At 42.6% G+C, this 16,468-nt stretch overlaps 1 protein-coding gene across 6 annotated transcripts in view; it reads right to left on the bottom strand.

Annotated features, from left to right (window-relative positions):
- The window catches only part of cep128 (centrosomal protein 128), a 54,352-nt gene that overhangs the window by 20,759 nt on the left and 17,125 nt on the right, over positions 1 to 16,468 (bottom strand). For 5 of the 6 annotated variants that reach the window (XM_026142367.1, XM_026142361.1, XM_026142364.1 and 2 more), the window contains exons 11-17: positions 15,883 to 16,022; positions 14,564 to 14,635; positions 14,156 to 14,341; positions 9,786 to 9,974; positions 9,064 to 9,525; positions 7,246 to 7,410; positions 5,637 to 5,801 (exon numbers count right to left, since the gene is read on the bottom strand). In XM_026142367.1, coding sequence (XP_025998152.1) covers positions 5,637 to 5,801; positions 7,246 to 7,410; positions 9,064 to 9,525; positions 9,786 to 9,974; positions 14,156 to 14,341; positions 14,564 to 14,635; positions 15,883 to 16,022 — 1,379 coding nt within the window. The remainder of the gene's footprint in view (positions 1 to 5,636; positions 5,802 to 7,245; positions 7,411 to 9,063; positions 9,526 to 9,785; positions 9,975 to 14,155; positions 14,342 to 14,563; positions 14,636 to 15,882; positions 16,023 to 16,468) is intronic. The other variant, XM_026142366.1, reaches the window with a different exon arrangement.

Raw genomic sequence — 16,468 nt, 5'->3', positions numbered from 1 at the left:
CCTGCCAAGTCCTAATGACTGCTGACACACACACACACACACACACACACACACACACACACACACACACACACACACACGCACACGCACACACACACACACACTCTTAAGGCAAAAAGATAGACACAGATAAACGCAGTCACATAACTAGACGACACTCAGTTGAGAGCACACCTCTGCCAAGTGCTATGCAGCTGCTGAAATGTGCCAGCTGCACATGTGGAGTTGTCAGCAAAGATTAATAATCCCTCTCATGCTTCTTTATCTCTTTGTTACACATGAGGTGGTGAATTCATGTGCATGCTAATTAGATTTGGCTGTGCTGAGCCACATTTAAGTTTCTGCATTTCTAGGTATAGAATATGATCGATATGTCTTTAATAGCCACTGGGGTTGCATTTCAAACACAGCGATATGTTTCACAATGCATAACCCCCCCCCCCCTTTTTTTTGTTAGCTACTGGTGTTGTTAGCATGGAGAGTAAGCTCGCATAAAGGAAGAATAACACACTCATGACAGAGAACCAAAAGATGATGTGGTCATGTGACACAATTCTTAACCTCGTGGCCGCTTTAGGTTCACGCCAAATTCAACTTTGCTTTTTCTTATTTGGCTGTTAATGGGGGATTTGTCTCTCCTGTCTCTGCTGATGGTTAATCGGGAGCAAAAACAAGGTTAGTACTTAAGCACAGTGGTGCTTGAAGATAAAAGATAACATCAGTATTCTAGTACGGTTATAAACACTGCAGCATGTTTACAGTGTTCGACATCTTTGGTTAGCCTTTCATCCTTTGCTATTTAGCATTAAATACAACATAAAACAGAGTCCGATGCTGCAGGTTATAAAAGTCATCAAAGTAAAGCTTAAAAAAAGCCAAATAGATGAAGAGCTCACTGAGGCTAACACAGTCCATTAAGGTATTACCAGCTCGACATCAGTATCGGCCAACATTTATCACTTGTGTTTCATCAATATTGCGCTGCTGCTACTTTCTTCACAGATAGTGTTAAGTTGTTGTTGTTTTTAAGGAATTACAATTCCTTTGTTTCCTTGGAAACAAATAGCAACAAAAAACAAAAACTAATAAAAGAAAAAACAACTGTTATTTTTAATTTCTACATTTCAAAGTCTGTACATTCCACAATTCATCCTAAGACAATCATTCACAAAACTGTATTAAAATCCCTGCACCAGCTGCAGCCTTTAGCCTGCACTAAGAGTAACTTTACATGCATTTTTACCTCTGCTAAGGATGTTTCTGGCAGCATTTGTGTGCACGTCATCTGTTTATAAACACAATCGCTCAAAACGTTTTGAATGAATCCTAATAAAACTTTGTAGCCAAATATACTATAGGATGATATTAGAACAAGTTAAAGTTAATCATGTCGAAATACCTTTTACTCCTACATAATGTTTGAGTCATCATTTCTCAACAGCTGCCATTGCTACCTTTATTACTGCAGACTCACAGACTTCTTAGTAGTAAAAGCATTTTAAAAACAGAAGAAAACAAAATGAATATACACATAATACAATAATATTCCCTTAAAAATAAGCACTGTCTATAGAATGAGCTGCCTCCCAGAGTGTTTGTTGTTTGTTTCCCCGGAAAAAAAATGGCTGTCCTCTCCTTCCTCTGATTGGCTGGCCCATACAAACAGAGGGTCTCACAGCAAGGGGGTGGGGCTTCTGTGCTTATAGCCCGAGCCGGTGCTTGAGATGACCATATTAATTACTAACAGCCCCCCACACACACACAGACAGTGAAAATAGGGAAATGCATTCTGTCAATAAGTGCCCATTCATTTAAAACAGGAACTATAGTTTTAGATTATGATCACAAGCTTTTTAGGCTCCAATGGCCGTGAAAGCTGCAGTACCACGTTTTGGAAAACTGGGGTTTTCCCTTCATCCAAAACAGAAAAGCCGTCCTGTGCCTTCTGATGGCACAAAAACATTTCTTTAGACGTTTCATGACTGGTAGAGTGATAACACACTCCAATGGATTTTATAAAGGTAAAAACAAAAAAAGCCAAAAAACAAAACAAAACCCCACCCCACCCCACCCCACTCTCCTTGACAAACCTTTTCAAATAGCTTTTTGAGCGTGTTTATAGAGACTTACCCACCCACCCTGCTAACAACGTGAAACCATACCCCCTCCTGCCACCTACCGAGGAAAAAAAAGAAAGCCAGCAGATATAACAAACATGAATTCACATGGACGAACTCACACACAGCAATGAACAAAGTAGACAAAAGCAGAACCCTTTTTCAAGTACACCCTTGTGGCAAGGTGTTTACACATGATCAACAGACATGGAAAACACACAGCAGGAGTTTTTGGACCCTTTCTGTCCTGCGCCTTGGCGAGCAACGTCGTCACCGCGCAGGTGTCAGGCAGCGTTTTCAAGCTGCCACTCAAAACCAGATACAAACAAAAACGCATCTCCCAAGTTGTTGCCACGGCAGCTCAAAGTACGGCAACAGAGCACCGCTGTGCAGAGGTCCCCGTCTCAGGGAGCGTACAGCCATACACCAGAGCATGTGACTGTGTGGGAGGATAAAACATGCCTCTGTGCTTCTCGCTCACGCTCTCTTTACTTTTTTCAAAAACATCAAAGGCCACACGGCAGAGTAGCAGACAAAAAGGAGGTGAAACTGTTGAAAAACTGAACAAGTAGGCTGGGAGTTGAAAGTGCTGTGAAAGGCCTGAAGTGAAAGAAACACCACTATTCCTCACAGCAGCACAGCAGCGGATTCCAAGCATCTGCCACCGCTAATTTAAATGTGTGACTACCCGGTTTACATCTCTCTCACAACGGCGAATAAATGTGTGGCTGTGCGTCTTTGGTTACAGTGTGTTTGCTGCGCCTCCCACTGTGACGACGGAAAAGCTGGGAAGAATTTCGAGAAGCAAAAAGGCAGAGACGTTAAGACCAACAGCAAATGAAGAGGACACAGAGAGATGTTTTCATAGAGATTACCAGCATTACTCTTCATTAAACAGTTTATGAAAAGACGAGGAGAGAAGATGGAAGGGAGAGAAAAAAATAACGACAGATGTCTCGAGTTGGATTTAAACACAGATCTTTGATGCAGCTCAGCCCAAAACAGAAGAGTGGGAGCATAAAATAAACCACAATTGAAAGACAAGACACACAGGGGTTTATTATAAAAGGAGATGACTCACAAGGTTAGCGTTTAAGGAAAAGAACCAAAATGACTGTGTTGCCATGCTGTGGTAAATTATGAGACTAAAGAGAAGAAGAAAAAATGATGCCTATGTGGAAGTGCCAAAAAGACGCAGTTCTGGTGGCCACAGAGACAATCCCACAGACGTCCAACTAGCAATCAGAGACATGTTTACAGACGGGGCCTTTATGCACACAGGTCACAAGGATACCAGCTCAGGTCTCAGTTACTGGCTTGACTTTGACAGGCGTGCCACATGTTTGCCATCATCTGTCACCTCAAACAGTTCAAGTCGCTGAACTGGAGCTCTCAGGCATGTTGGTGGTGCTGGTGCCTTTTTCAATTGGTTTTAATGGAATTATCTAACAACAAACATGACGTGTCATCCAAGGAATTCTTTCCTGCAGTCCTGGTGAGTGAAACTGAAATATTATATTTGTCTGTTACTTCAGCGGCCCCCCAACAGTTTTTGCGCTACGAACCGACAATATTTTCATGGACCGGCCTTTAAGGTGTCGCGGATAAACACAACAGAATAAAACTAGTACCGGTACCAAAAAAGAGAAGATTTATTCATAACACACGGGAAAAGACCCAGGGAAACCAAGTTAACGATAAAAACGGTTAAAAAATAACGATAAAAACCGATAAAACCGTTGAATACCATGAATTTCACACCCGAGCCTCAACTCTCGCAGCCCTTAAACCTTTTGGCTACAACCTGTTAACGTTTACAGTTGAAACCTTTTGTGAGGTCTCACTGACCGTAACCGTAACCTGTCCACTAAATTCTTGTTAGTTGATTAATGTGTCCAAAGCACCATGAAGAGGTGAATGAGACATTTTGCATAAAGCTGCTTTCAGTGCTCAAATACAGTAGAAAAGCCATATATGAGTCATTTTGGCATAAAAATATCACCTGACTCGTCTTACAATTAAAGTTGTATTCAGCAAAGTTTGTTTTTTCTTGGACTTTAAATATCTTTACACCACATTCAAACTTCCTGCTTCTTAGTGCTTTTAAAATCAAGGAAGGAAGGAGGGTATCATAAGGTAGCTGAAACTTAATCCACCCTTTAACCGTTAATGATCCCCCCATTAGCCCGATCGCTATAAGTTGACTTCTTTCGGCATCATGGATTACAGAGGAGGAAAGGTGTTGGCTCGCATGTTTGACTGCAGCACTGCAGGACCAGCTGGAGAAATCTATAAGAGCAGATAAGAGCAGCCAGGGTTCATTAGCCTGGAGCAGCAGAGGAAAACTAGCTTTAAGCGAAGTGGGTGGTGGGGGGGGGGGGGGGGGTTAAAGAATACACTCAGTAGGTAGTGTGGAGGCTTTACAGTCTAATAAGCAGATTTATAAGTGCATGGTTATGTACAGGTGGGTGATAAATAAATAGATCAAATAAGATATGGGGTATGGAACGTGGATGCTTCAGTCTGTTAAAAGGCAATGACACAGTTCACTTTTATATTCATTTTCCTCAAGACTTCATTCAAAGATGCTCACATTTACACAATGAGCCACAACACTCACTACTACTATTTTTCTCCCCATTTTCATTTCCTGTCTCACTGTGCAGAACCTCTTCTCAGCTCCTTTACTTTGTCAGACTACAGTCGTAGTTGTTATTAATGAGCCTTGTCAACCTGACCTGTCACAGACGTTACGCTAAATATTTGCTTTAGAAACGTTTCCATCTGAAATAGATGGGACATTGTAGAAAAACATGAAAGACATGCAAACTTGATCTTTTGCACTTTCTGTGACGTTAAAGAAAGTCTGAGCTTGATTTTCATGTTTTTTTTTCATGTGTGTCTGTTCATCATGGATTTTTGGACATAGAACAGATGAGTCATAACGAGTATTTCCTTTGGACTTTCTGTCTCTGGTAACACACACATGCAACATTTATATAAGCACAACAACACACACACACACACAAGCTTATCAGGTAAAACTTGTAACCAACTGTAAAATACTTTCCAAGGTTCTCAAAATAGTTGTTATTCTTGCCACTGGCAAATAAACAGAAGACACAGCCTTATGCAAAATCACAATACAAGAACAGGTCTCTTCAGCACAAGTCAATGTTATTATTCTGACAGTTAACAACAACTGAGCAAACAGTGGGACAAAACAAGACTGCTGCTGTCACTAACACTCCAGCCTGTAGAGACCTACTCTTGCCACACACTGTCCAGCATGAACCGACAAGAGAGGCAAACCTAACAAGAGACTGTTTAAGTTTGCATCTAGTGCAGCAACGACCGGAAGGACTATACACGTTTCTCCAGAGTATGTGGACTGGCAGGACTAGATTGTTACTTAGAAAATGATCCGTGCTTGTCAAATGTGCTGTGAATGTATAAAAGCAAGCTGACAGTATTCAACACCATTCAAAACACAAACAAAATGTAATAGGCAGGAAATACCTGGAGCTTGTCTTCGCCGTTCCTAGCCAGGCTGCGACAGGCTGCGTCTAGTTCCTCGCCCAAAGATGTAAGGACTGCCTCTTGCTCCGATTCCATTTCCAACACCTTCTGCTCCAACTTAACAAGTTCCGACTCCGAAACACGTCTCCGCTCGGCTGACCTGACCTGTGGAGAACGGCAGACAGCCGAGCGGAGTAGAGGTGCTGCAAATTAGCAGGTGTTTCAATTCATCCCATTGTAGTTTAAAAGACACTGATAAGAACTTTTTTTCTTCTTTCGTAGCATAAATGACATTTATGTCACCTGTTACAAGATTATTGTCAGATGTTCTGGTTTTCCTCAATAAACACATTCAGACTAACAAAAAACCGTGGGCATCAGAGACTTGTTCAGTTTCCTCTCAAAAAGCAGATACTACGTTTCTTTAGCTACAGTAGTTTCAGGGTCTCTACCAGGACACAGTCAATCAATACATTCAAGGATGGAAACCAAGTGATCAGTTCTGCCCTGGGAACATGGATCATTACCCTGTCCCTGAGATAATAAACTGCCCATGTTACATTAATAAGAGCCCTTTTTCTGCATGCAGACGATTTCAAATCAATAAATGGTTCCTGTGAAAAAGACCCATGCAACTTATCAGGGTCCTGTCAAAGAGGTGAATTGGGATTCAATACTTCATCAGCTGTTGTGAAGCCACTAAGGACATATTGATAAAGACTCTTTAAAATAGTGCTGATTTGGCACCACTTAACCCCTGGAACTCTTCTTATGTTTGGATTATCTGTCCTGAACACCTTCTGAACAGTGGAAAGTCGAAGCCTGATGGGCTCAGATTTTACCATCTGACTAAATGATACACACAGGTTAAACAGCTGGATTGAAATCGCTCAGCGGGAAAGTTAGAAGCAGCACAGTGTCTCTCTCACAAACTGAACTCAGCCTCAGTGCTGCTGGAAGGTGTGCCTCACTCTGAGCTAAAGCAAGAATTCCCACAGTTGGGAATTTGAAAAAGAATCACGAAAAAGGGAATGAAATGTTGCAGCACTGAGTTATACTTTTAAGCGTTATTATCGCTGCTGGAGAGCAATGGGTGTAAGGGCTCCGTCTATAGATAACAGTACTGTCTATAGATATTCCCTGCAGCCACTTTTTGGGGAAGAATCTTGCGAAAAAGGTTATAAAAAGTCACCAATTCTTGGGGAAAAGTGCTGATGATGATGATCTCTGCTGAGAGTGAGAGCGCCGACATGTAGAAAATAATCCCATTTCTAAACAGTTAATGCAATAATTTTGTTAAACCCTGTGAACCAAAGGTGAAAGGCTGCACCTGAGTCATATTTGATTTAAAATCCACTGTGGTGGTGTACAGAGGTTAAATCCTGTCAGTGTCCAGAAACATATGGACCTAACTGCAACAGCAACCAGTTTCTGTCACGCAGTCGCTGACTGCTTGCTCATAGCCAAATGTCTTGTGTTTCTATCAAGCAACAAATATCATATATTCCTAAAACGTAACATCTGCACAGACACACACATATATTAACAACTGGCCCGTAATATTAACCGAAGAATTTGGAAAAAGCACGCCCAAAGAAGCCAGGCTTACTTTGTCTTCCACTTCCTGTTTGAGTAGCTGGTATTTTCTGTGGAGAAGTGCATGCGCCTCCTCTTTTGTGCTCAGCTGTGCTGCCAGCTTATCACATTCATCCTTCATCCTGTCCAACTTGATGCGCAGCGCCCCACACAGCTCTTTGTCTGACGCTGCATCTGCCTAGAAGAGAGTGGATGTTTTTAATGCCATGATACACAGGTAATATTTCGAGATCATAAACACGGGCGGTTTATCCGGGGTAAAAAATTATCAACACTAAACAGGTGGCAGTTCTGGGAATACCATGAGTAAACAGAACAGATACAAGTTCTCATGTCACTGATTTGAACCCAGATTTAATTTATGCGCCAAATTTATCAGTGGATCCAAACATCTTAAGTCAGTTCTTGCAAGTAAAAGCTGATTTCACAATACAACGTGACATTATGTGCTGCAAAGCCAGAGAACATCAAGTAACAGGTCAAGAGAACGAATAACGAGTCCTGCTCAAGCTCGCAAAGGCAAGCCTCAGATTTTAGCTTTCTATATATAATAATAACGTAATAACTACACAGGATACAGTAAAGTGGAATGAATGACAATTATTCAGGACTGGGAGTGACACAAACAGAGGAAAAAATGGAAAAACATTAAAAGCAAATAAATTCTAAGTGGAGGGAAGCAGAAGGAGAGCGATTAAGACAGAGCGAGGCAGGGGAGAGGGAGAGGAGGAGAAATCATGAGTAAGAGGACAAGGACATGGAAATGTGAATACTTTAAGCCATTTCTGACAGTTGACTGTGTCATAACTGTAATACAGGCTTCTGGCTATGATACGTGAATATTGGGTGGGCTTCTGAGGGACATCTGCCGCCCCTGTAGGCTCATATTTAAAAACATTCCAGCAAACGCCCTTGTCCTTACCGCACTTGGAAATGGCACCATTACAATGAGCTATGTCAGATATTAATGCCATTCAGCGCAGCTAATGGGCTAAACTCAGCCATATCAGGGAGGACCATGCCCCTTAAGAAACAATGTACCCGGGAGGGCTCATCTTTGGAGATACTGAAGGTGGGAGGGGGGTGTGGGTGCAGTGGGACCGAGTCAAGTGAAGTTCCTATCTCCAACAGTGCCTTGATGAGACTTTAGGGGGTCTGATATCTGGGTTTTTAAATATTCACGCTTGGAGCTGTAGAATGGCCCCACAGATCCACAGGGCACCACACACCATTAAAAGCTCAGCTATCCTCGATTCACCAGTACTCAGAGGACAGGGTCACGACCAATGAAGAAAATTACGCTAAATGAGAATTTAGTCTGTGTCTCACTGGGTCGGAAATATACCAGATGTTTAGCTGCTGGGGTACGTTACCCTGCACTGAATTTGTAGAAATGCCAATTAAAGTTTGGCGCCCTGTGATCCATGCCTGGGTAGGGACACCTTGAACATCTGAAAAGGTTTGACAAAATAAAAGCATTTGATGCAGTTTTTAGAGTTTAGCTTTGATGAGGAATATTTAAAAAGAGAGAATTATTGGATTTGGAGAATAAATAGCTACAGCGAGCAGCTTAGCCCAGAACAAAGACTAAAAAGAGCAAGAATAGTTTTGTTCAAAGTTAATAATGTATTTCTTGTATTTTGCTTAATCCTCAAAAAAAGCCTGAAGATTATGTGTCAGATTATTTCTGGGCTGTTAACAGTTACCACACAGCTAACTGACACTCGTGTAAATAATGCCTCTGGATTTTTTCACTCTTGCTGATACCGGTGATTATACTAAGCTATCCATTTCCACATTAGCTGTACAACATCTTAATGATCACAGCTACCTTCAGCTCTCTCATTTGTGCCTGTGTTTCGTCTCGCTCCTGACAGCAGACCTGTAGCATGTCCTGCACTTCACGAGCCTTCTTTGCATTGCTGTCCTCCATTGTGGCCTTCAAGCCGTCTAGCTCCTTCTGATGCACCTCTCTCTCGAGCTGCAGCTGCTTGCTGAGCACAGTCCGTTCTTCCTGTAGCGCTGTCAGCTTGGCCTGAAGCTCTGATGTGCTCTTTTGGAGCTCCTTCCTGCAGTTCTCCTCTTCAGACAACCGCTGGGCGAGCTGGGCGTGGGCTGCAGTCATCTGCTTCAGGGCAGCCTGGAGCTCAGCATGTGCGTCCTGGTCCCTCTGAAAACGGCGAGCTTGGGTGTCAGCTTGTTCTTGCAGCCTCTGGTTCTCTTCTTTCAGTCTTGCTCGGACGGCGGCCTGACGCCGAGTCTCATCCTCGAGGGTGGCTGAGGCCTCCCTCACCTGGGGTTGGGAGTCCTGTTAGGATCTTATCACAGCTCTTTAATGACTCTAATGCAACATCTTATATGGATTTTTGGATTTTACATGAAAAATAAAAAACAAATAAGCAATTAAAAAGGAATTACTCAGATTACTCGATTGAGATTTTTCAATAAAATCCCTGCAGTGCTAGACATTTGAAAACACTGCTGCATATTTTAAAATCCTAGTAATTAAAATAATGAAGAAGGAGAAATCTATCTGGGTGTTGGACCCCACACCTCCCGGATTTCCTGCTGCAGTGACAACTGGCGCTGGTGTGTCTCCGACAGCTCCACGTCCTTGCGGTGGAGCTCCTCTTCACGTTGGGCCAAGCGGCCTAGGATTTCAGCGAGCTCCCTGCGGGCTGCTTCAGTCTGCTGGCTCAGCGCCTTCAGCTGGGCTTGAGAGTTTTCCTTTTCCCTGGCTGCCTGGAGGGAGAGAGAGAGCGGGAGCAATAAAGAGAACGAGCCGGGTAGAGGAAGAGAAAAAAAAGATGAATGAAGAATGACAAATGAAGAAGAGGAGGGAGATGGTGTACAAAGAAGAGCTCTGACAATGATGATGAGTGCATGAGAAAGAGTGACAGAGAGACGGAGCGGGGGGAAACATATGCAGTACCAGCTCCTGCACTGATAGGAAAATGCTTGCACTCAGCTTCTCGATAAGGGACAATGGTCAGGTCTGCTCAAGGCAGATTGCTTCTAATACTCCGGCTTTGACTGGAATTTGCAGAGACTTTGCAGCAGCTCAGAGCCTAATCATTTAATTGAGCACTTGATTCTCTCCCCTAATTCATTAAGAGGGCAAAAATGATTTTGTAATTAATTCGCATCACGTCGAGTGTGCCAGGTGGGAGTCGGTCTGACTGTCTGTCTGTGAGGCACAAGGTGCTGACTGCCAGTTTGGAGGTGACTCCTTCAGTCCGAATGGGATGGGAATCGATGGGGGGTGACGTCTAAGCTAATAACAATAGACGGGCGTTAATTATTTAACGAAACACGACCACTTTAACATACCAAGCAACGGTAATCTATTTGTGGTCATGGCGGGTGAATTCAAAATGCATTATTCAAAAGTTTAAATTGGACGATGACACAAAGTCGTCCTCTATGACACGAAGACAAAATGAAGGATGAATGAACACGAACAAAGAGAGGAGTCAGGGATGCAGTGATTCTGATGTTTATGCTTTTCCTGATTTCTTTGTCTTATAAATATTGTTACAATGGAGGATGCTCATATTAATATCACCAGACTTTCAAATGATGTACTTGTAATCCCTGAGAGGTCAAATTTCTAGTGTCAGACTGCGATTAACATCCTTTCACATTCAGTTTTTTCTACTCCTCCTTCTCCTTGATGTCACTAAGCACTGTATCAAGGCCCAGTAAAAGGTAAATAAGGAGTATTTTGGCAAAGCTACTTTAGTGAGCCCAAAAATAAAAGGTTTATATAAATTCACTTCATTCAATGAAGTGGCTCAGCCAATCACATGGCAGAAACTCGGGGCATTTTGGCACGTAAACATGGTCATCACAGCCGAGTCAGGGAATAGGGGAGAAAGGTGATTTAAGGGACTTTGAAACGTGGCAAAGCTGTGGTCTGAGAGTTTGAGTAACTGCTGATCTGCTGGGATTTTTCTTGCACAACCATCTCAAGGGTTTATAGAGAATGGCCCAAAAAAGAGAAAATATCCAGCGAGAGGCGGTTCTCTGGGCAAAAATGCTTGTCGATGCCAGAAGTCAGAGGAGAATGACCAGCATCAACTCCACTTTAAACTCCACAGCCTGCCTCAGTGGTGTTGCTGAATGTGTCCGTGCCTTTAGGACCACAGTGTACCGATCCTCTCACAAAGATGCCACGAAGTTCAAATAATCTCTGGGTTCTGGAACATGACAGTGAGTTCACTGTACTCAAATGGCCTCCACAGCTGCCACATGTGAATCCAGTTGAGCACCTTTGAGATGTGGTGGAACGGAAAATTCACGTAATAAATGCAGCTGAAAAGAAGCTGCAGGAACTGTGTGATGCATTAAAATCTGTGAGGAATGTTTCCAGCACCCTGCTATATCGTGTAGCCATGAAGCATTAAGCTGAGTCTGAAGACAAACAAAGGATCCAGGTGAGGTATACCCAATGAACTGTCTGGTGCTTACACGTTTTCTTGTCTACAAGCAGCATCTATCACAATCAAGCCTCTTATGAGGATTTACAATTGCAATTTGGGACAGGAAGCTGATAACATCACACCATTAGCATGTTCTTGATTACATTTGCTCACCTTACACTTTACAAACACTTACATATTCAGGCTCCTCAGGTGCTCAATGACCTCTGGGGTCTGGGCTTTGTAACACATGGATCATACAGTGGGAATTGTGTCATTATGCAAATCATTAACTGGACAAATATTTCCTGTTTGTGCTGGATTTTGGCTCACAGGGCTTCATACTCCTGTTGTAATGTTCTGTCTATATTCTGAGTTCAGATTGTGCTTTTTGTTGACTCCTGTATATTTGGTTTAAAAGTCCATCTACATACAAGAATTATCTCAGATTAATTAATTAATTGCAATACAAACTTCCCAAAATATGTTACAACAAACATTTAAACAAAATAAACACATTTTACAACACAGCTAGAAACACAAAGTTGCTAACAAACATGAAACATCAGGAAAACAGGACAGGCTGTAACTACTAGTTTTGTGGTGTCCATAACGTCCACATTAGTTGCCAGTATTATGTATGTAACTGTAGCCTTCCATCATCCAACCACGTATCCTGACCTCACTGAGCAGCACAGCTACAGTTTTGTTTCTCCCTGCTGCCCGAGGCGTCACTACTGAAGCATGATAACGCTGCCCAACAGCGTCTCCACTTTCTGAGAATCCTCAGAAAAATGGACCTGAAGAAGGAGCTGCTGACCGTCTTCTACCGCTGCTCCATTGAAAGTGCGCTGACATATTGCATCGGTGTGTGGTTCTCCAGCTGCACCACAGCACACAGAAAGGCACTCCAGAGGGTCATCAACATGGCCCAAAAAATCATTGGACATCCTCTTCCCTCCCTGAAGGACCTGTACAGCACTCGCTGTCTCAAGAGGGCACGCAGCATCCTACGGGACTGCACACACCCAGGACACCGGGTGTTTAAGCTGCTGCCGTCTGGCAGGAGGTTCAGGCTGCTGAGGTCCCGAACAAATAGACTCAAGGACAGCTTTTACAACAGGGCAATAGCCCTGATCAATGTAAATAGCTGACCTGACTGGATACCTCCCTGGACTTTTTAGGGGGAGGTAACAATGTTTAAAACAATAACAATAATATTTATATTTATAACAAGGTGCAATAATAATTAATGTGCAATAATAACAGTGTGCAATACACATACACTTATTCTTCTTTTTTATACTAAGTTAATATACTGTGTTGTGTTGTTTGTTACGTTGTGATGTGTCATATCGTGTCGTGTTGTGTTATATGTAGTGCCGACGTAGGACAGTTTTTCCAATTTCATTGTACTACTGTACTATGTATGACTGTGCAATGACAATAAAGAGTTATCTTATCTTATCTTATCTTATCTTATCTTATTTTAGTACAGACATTATTGATCACTTCACTTTTCACAACACACCAACAAAGTCACAGAAGTTGTGCGTGAGCCAGACTCTGCTGCTAAGACAAAGCAACAAAGAGGCTTGGTTCTAGCTAACAGTGGTGCCAGCTGTAACACAGCCTGTACCTGCAGCAGCAGCAGCAGCAGCAGAGGGCGGAGGTGGAGCATTTAAGACACAACTGCCACTAATGCTGAATTTATGCTGCAGTTTCCCACCAGATCCAGCTAGATTTCCCACAGTGAACCTTTGGTGGTTCACCTGAGAGCTCTCACTTTGATCAATTATAAACCGAAAGCACTACCAGAGCCAACAGAGCAAAGTGGTTTTAGCAGTCCTGGTTTAACTTGCGCTAATACACATTAAAAGCTAACCGGTGGCACGATCTTGTACACAGTACAATGTATTCTGTACGTACAACGCTTGTTTCACGTTTCATTGCAAAGATGAAAGCCTCTCACGTGGTTTTAGAGTTAAAAGAACACATTAATATGAACCTAGGCTGGACATTCACACATGATTCATGAAAAATGTTGTTTTGCAGAAGCAATCAAGTGATTCAGCACTCTGCAGCCGTAAGGTTATTCGACCCACAGTGGGTGGATTAAAGAAAACAGCCAAAATCAATGCAGTGGATGCTGAGATATTTAGATTTTCTGGCCCTTAATACGGGTCAAGCTCTTAACGCTGACATTTCCCATAATGTCACTCATTAGCACCTTTCATTAGACCCCGGCTGAGTCCAAATCAGGAGAGCAAAGCGCTGCTTGAGATAAGGAAACCAATTTTGATGTGTAAAATTGGCAGAGTGCCCATTTTGAAAAGAGCAAAGATGTAGTTTTACAGACAGGGCAGATCAGTTCACTGGAATCAATGACGTTTTAAGATTCTTGCTTTTTATTTCAGCGCTGAAAGTCAACATTAACAGGATCAGCTGCTTCTGTGAGCTGTGTCCAAAAAAACTGCTATGAAAGCATCTGCTTCAACCAACCTGTGAGGCCTTGTCAGTATGAAGTTGAGCCCGAGCCCTCGCCTCCTCCAGCTCCTTCTGCAGTCTCCTGCACTTTGCCCTCCACTGGCGCACAGCCTCTTGGGCTCTGGTCTTCAATTCATCTCTGCTCCTTGTGCTCTCGAGGAGTAATGCCTCCGTCTCTCTCCTCTCTGCTTGCCCTCGGCTCTGAAAGGAAGACTGAATTTATGAATAAAATGTATATTCATCCTTTAGAATATAAAATCGTGTGCAACCATTCCCATACAAGAAGAATCTCAAGCATCTTATTACCACAGGATTAGTTTATTCACATCTTAATATTAAAATCTGATAAAGTTGTGGCTTAGAATAAAGAGGTAAACATCATGTGAGTGTACTTCAGTATAAAAGGTTGATTATTTAAGCGACCTGTATGTCCCTCAGCTGTTCCAGCATTCGCTGCTGCTGTTGTTCTCGCACCGCCAGGTCTGACGATAATTCCTTGTATATATAGAAAAGAAAGGTCAAGGTGTGTGTCTCTGTGGAGCAGAGAATTGCATTTTAGATTATTTCAGTGAGTGACTATTGCTAGTGTGAGGGGGGGTTGGGGAAGCAGGAAAAAGGGAGAGTGGAATAATGGGTTTATGCTGGGTAGGAAAAAAGAAAAAGGAGGAGAGAAGCAAAGAAAAAAAGGTGTGATATATTTAGAGTAAAGATAAAGAATAAAGGGTTGGCATGACAGAGCTAAGAAAGAGACAAAAGACAAAGACAGAGAGAGGTCAGAGGCGGCTGAGGGTGTTTACACGCTACGTACAATTGGATTATCTACATCGCTGGTCTGAAAAGTAATCTAAAAGAAGAGTTGCTCTGGATTAACGTAATATCCACAAGAAAATCACAATCTCTTTGAAGTTGCAAGTTTGAAGTGGAAAGCAAGGGTAAATAAGGTAACCCTGTTGCCGTTTAGGCGTTTATACTGAATAAGGCTGTCAGTTAGGAGTAATTAGTCATACACTGATTAGTCATAGACCTATTAGACTGTATATAAATTCAGCCACTGAAAAATTGAATCTTCCATCCCATTCTCCTCATTATACTTCATTTTTCTCATTTACCACTAAAAATGAAACACTTCCAACGTCTATTTCGATTTAGACATAAAAACGGCACGAGACGCCCCAGGTGATACATGCAAACACCCGCATATTCTCTCAGCACCTACTCTGCAATAGGGGAAGTGTGGGTGTTTAAACACATTTTCAGTAAAAGAAACATCAGAGATTAGAGAAATGTGCCAATGCTTGAAGTGCAGCTATTTCTACTAACAATTTATTGATACCAACTGCAGCCTTGAACACCCCAACTTTGCAAGGAATTGCAATACTCTTTTTTTCCCTCCATCATCTTCTTACATCTTGTTTCAGTGATGGGAGTGACACATTGCACCAGTTTGAGAAGGATAAATGACTGCCTGTTGACTCCTGATCTATTCCAAATGTCGCTTCATCTGACGATATAAAAGGGATCAAGGGGTATGGAGCAGGCAGGGGATGCGACCGTGGAGGAGAAGCAACAGACCCACATACATAACCTCAGCACGGGGTGGAGACAGCAGCATGGGCAGAATCAAAAGCATGCTTGTGATGTGTTCGTTTGAACTCCAGCTGAGACTTCTTTAGTCTTTGGAGTAAGACGACCCGAGAAATGCACCGTCTTTCTTTTTTGAACCACCTGTGACTCGCACACACCTTCAACTGTAAGCTGAGCTGGACCCTCTCCCTCTCTTTACAGTCCAGAGCCCTCTTCAGTTCTTCGACTTCACCACGGACCGAGGCTTTGCACAGCTGAACACGCAGTTCTGCCACTTCCTTTTCCAGGTCTGAGCGATCTATTGACACATGCACACCACTATCAGCAGACATCCAGAGTGCTGTTACTGCACGGTGGAAACAAAATATAAAAAAAGTGGAACAAAAATGACAATCAACAGGTAAGCTACAGCATCGGGTTTTTGGGTTTATTTTTTAAGGGAAATGTAATAAGATTCACTCTCAGTTTATTTTCAGAATTCTTTTGCAAACTGTCCTTCAGCAACAGCTGGTCCCCCCAGGTGCCACACGGCGTGGTCCCACTGCTCCTAGAGCTCACAATGGGTATAATGCCGTGGATGATATTCTCTACATGGGCCACTAAAGTTAAAGACTTGGTCACTTTGGTCACCGACCAAACATCTGGCGAACAGAATACAAAAGTAGTGAAAAGTTCTGCGACTCATGAAGGATTCTCCACAACTTAAGTACTGATTTGTAGAAGCACGCTATGAGGATTTAATGA

This window comes from Astatotilapia calliptera, chromosome 15 (genome assembly GCF_900246225.1).
Source record: "Astatotilapia calliptera chromosome 15, fAstCal1.2, whole genome shotgun sequence".
Taxonomy (NCBI): Eukaryota; Metazoa; Chordata; class Actinopteri; order Cichliformes; family Cichlidae; genus Astatotilapia; species Astatotilapia calliptera.
Note: the sequence above shows the minus strand (reverse complement) of the source record. Positions and strands in the feature narration are given on the sequence as shown.